A 2,330-nucleotide genomic window follows, 5' to 3' on the forward strand; every position below is an offset into this window, starting at 1 on the left:
AATCTCTGTACATATTGTTAAAAAATGCTCATTTTATATATTTTTAAATTGCTTTACGCAAAAACTAGTGCACGCACATACATGAGGTTTTCTGCGTTAGGCGCGCCTTTTCAGCAGCTGCAAAATGAGTCAAGGAAACGGAAAAGCCAAATATATCGATTTTTCCACCCAGACGCTCCCCTTAACAAAAGGATCCTCAATTATTATACAGGTTTTACTCATGTAAACCCTGTCAGAGCAAAGATTTATCTGTGTAAAGTATCATATAATTCTTATTTCATCATGGGAGATAAAATCAGGGCTCTATCCTCAGTTAAATTTATTTTCCTTTTTATGCTATACTATACATTCAATATCAAAAATGAACGGATTTTATGTATAGATTACAAGTCGCTCAGAATCGAAGTTACCTAACATTATTTTGATAATTTCGAGCTTCAGTCAAATTTAAAGATCAATCTTCATAATACAGTGCAGTCTTATAATATGTCAAAAAATAAGATTGAGAATCGCTAAGCTCTATATGATTCCACCACTTTCATTAACATTAAACCAACCATTTACGACAACTTTTTAAGACGAAGCATTTCCAGTATGAACATATATCCACGTTATGACTCACATTTCCAGCAAGGGGAGAAACGAGGTTGTAGCAAACGTTGATTCCGCTGCGATGGACATACGTCCCTCCTAAAACTTCGAAGTTGTAGAAGTTGTCAGCGTACAGGATCCAGCTGCGGGACAATCATTTGCTTATCCGCCAACTAACTTCATTTAAAGTTATCTATTATCTGATGGTATACAACTATACATCAATCGCGAAATTTTTCCCTAAAATCAATTAGTAATCAAAATTTTGGGTTTTAACTTGTGTTTTAAACAGAAGCACTTTTTTGTCACATGCAATCGGGTGCTTCCTACATGTCTAATTTCTGCCCTCGCTTTTTACCACTTATTTAAAAGTTATTTGAGCGCAAAAAACGTAGAAAACAAAACATAACAAAAATATACAATGAGCATAATAAAGTAATTTCCAAATTAGTTTTGTTTTCAATTAATACATGTACAATTTTTATTAAAATTCAAATGTTCTTCTTTGAGCAGGTGTGTTTCAGCCCGGCGACTGCTGCGCTTTTCTTGCTTGTTCCTGGGGACTTATTCTCTTGCGCATTTGTTCTAGTCTGACGTGAAGGATGAGAAAGCCACTTCAGACTTAGTATTGGCTTTTCGTCTCTTAGTCGAAGGGATGACTTTTCTCTATTCAAAAAAGGATAATACCACGGCCATTATTATTAATCTATCACTTACTTGCCAGTAAAATAAATGCTCATGATGGAGTTGTCCATGCCGTACACGCTCAGTTCTGGGGTGTAGTCGAAGAACTCGTAAGAAGCGCCAGCACAATTAGGTGCGGTGTACGCTTTACGGTACCGTAAGTCCGGGATATCTGCGGAGTGTCTTAAGTTTTACTGATACATTTTGAGTATGTTATACATAATCGATATCTTTCGGGTTTTATATAATTACAGAATCGTCTAGTTTTCCTACGGTAGATGCCTCTCAGACTATGTACGCTTCATTCACTCGGTAGGAAGAGAAAACAGATAAAGCCAGGCATTGTAGACCAGGTTTTACAGTTTCAGGAGCGGATAAAATTTGGGTAACTTTGATAAGATTTTCATCTAGCTTAGTACGTTATCTTTTGTGCAGCAGCGGAAAGATTCATTGCTTTTTTAATCCATTTAGAATGTGAAGTGGCGAAATATTTCTCCCGAAGCAGCCTGCAGCGATAGGGATGTAACCTTCAAGAATTGCTGCAAGTTACGTTGCACTCCACGGCTAAAGCCAGGGGCTCTCAATAATTAGAGGTTCTTCCGTTAATTATTGGATTCTCAATCAAAATCTTCTGCCAACTACTATTACAAATTATTGATGAACCTTTTAAGAGATTAAACATCAAACCTAAATTTAGCGCAATCAATGAACTTACAATTTTATTAAGTATGTTTGGGTTGCGGTCTATCTTTTCTTACCTGCAGCCTCGACGAAGAAGCAAGACAGCACACCCGCAAGGGTGGTCAGGACGTAGAACGAAGCTCTCATCTTCTTAGCCTTCGACATGAAACAAACCACGGCAGTCAGACAGGCAGAGCGCGACCCCAGTGCCTTGTTATCAGCATCATTAGCACAGATAAAGGTTGCGTTCACGGCATTTACTCTGGCAATTTTCCTGATTAAACTAAGGATTTTATTTTGTGATCTTCATTCAGTTTCCTGAGGACAAGCCTCAGTTCGAACCTTGTTAATTTATTATATTCTTCTTCTTGAGC

At 37.4% G+C, this 2,330-nt stretch overlaps 1 protein-coding gene across 1 annotated transcript; it reads right to left on the reverse strand.

Annotated features, from left to right (window-relative positions):
- Window positions 1–622: 622 nt before the first annotated feature.
- LOC125177593 lies at window positions 623–2,103 on the reverse strand (the record flags this gene model as incomplete). Its single annotated transcript, XM_047879585.1, has 3 exons — window positions 2,034–2,103; window positions 1,309–1,447; window positions 623–734 (listed from the first exon to the last, which is right to left on the reverse strand). Coding segments are annotated over exons 1-3 (321 nt in total), but the record flags the coding sequence as incomplete, so codon positions are not given.
- Between the last annotated feature and the right edge of the window lie 227 nt (window positions 2,104–2,330).

The sequence above is a fragment of the Hyalella azteca genome, unplaced genomic scaffold (assembly GCF_000764305.2).
Source record: "Hyalella azteca isolate HAZT.00-mixed unplaced genomic scaffold, Hazt_2.0.2 contig3374, whole genome shotgun sequence".
NCBI classification, from domain to species: domain Eukaryota; kingdom Metazoa; phylum Arthropoda; class Malacostraca; order Amphipoda; family Hyalellidae; genus Hyalella; species Hyalella azteca.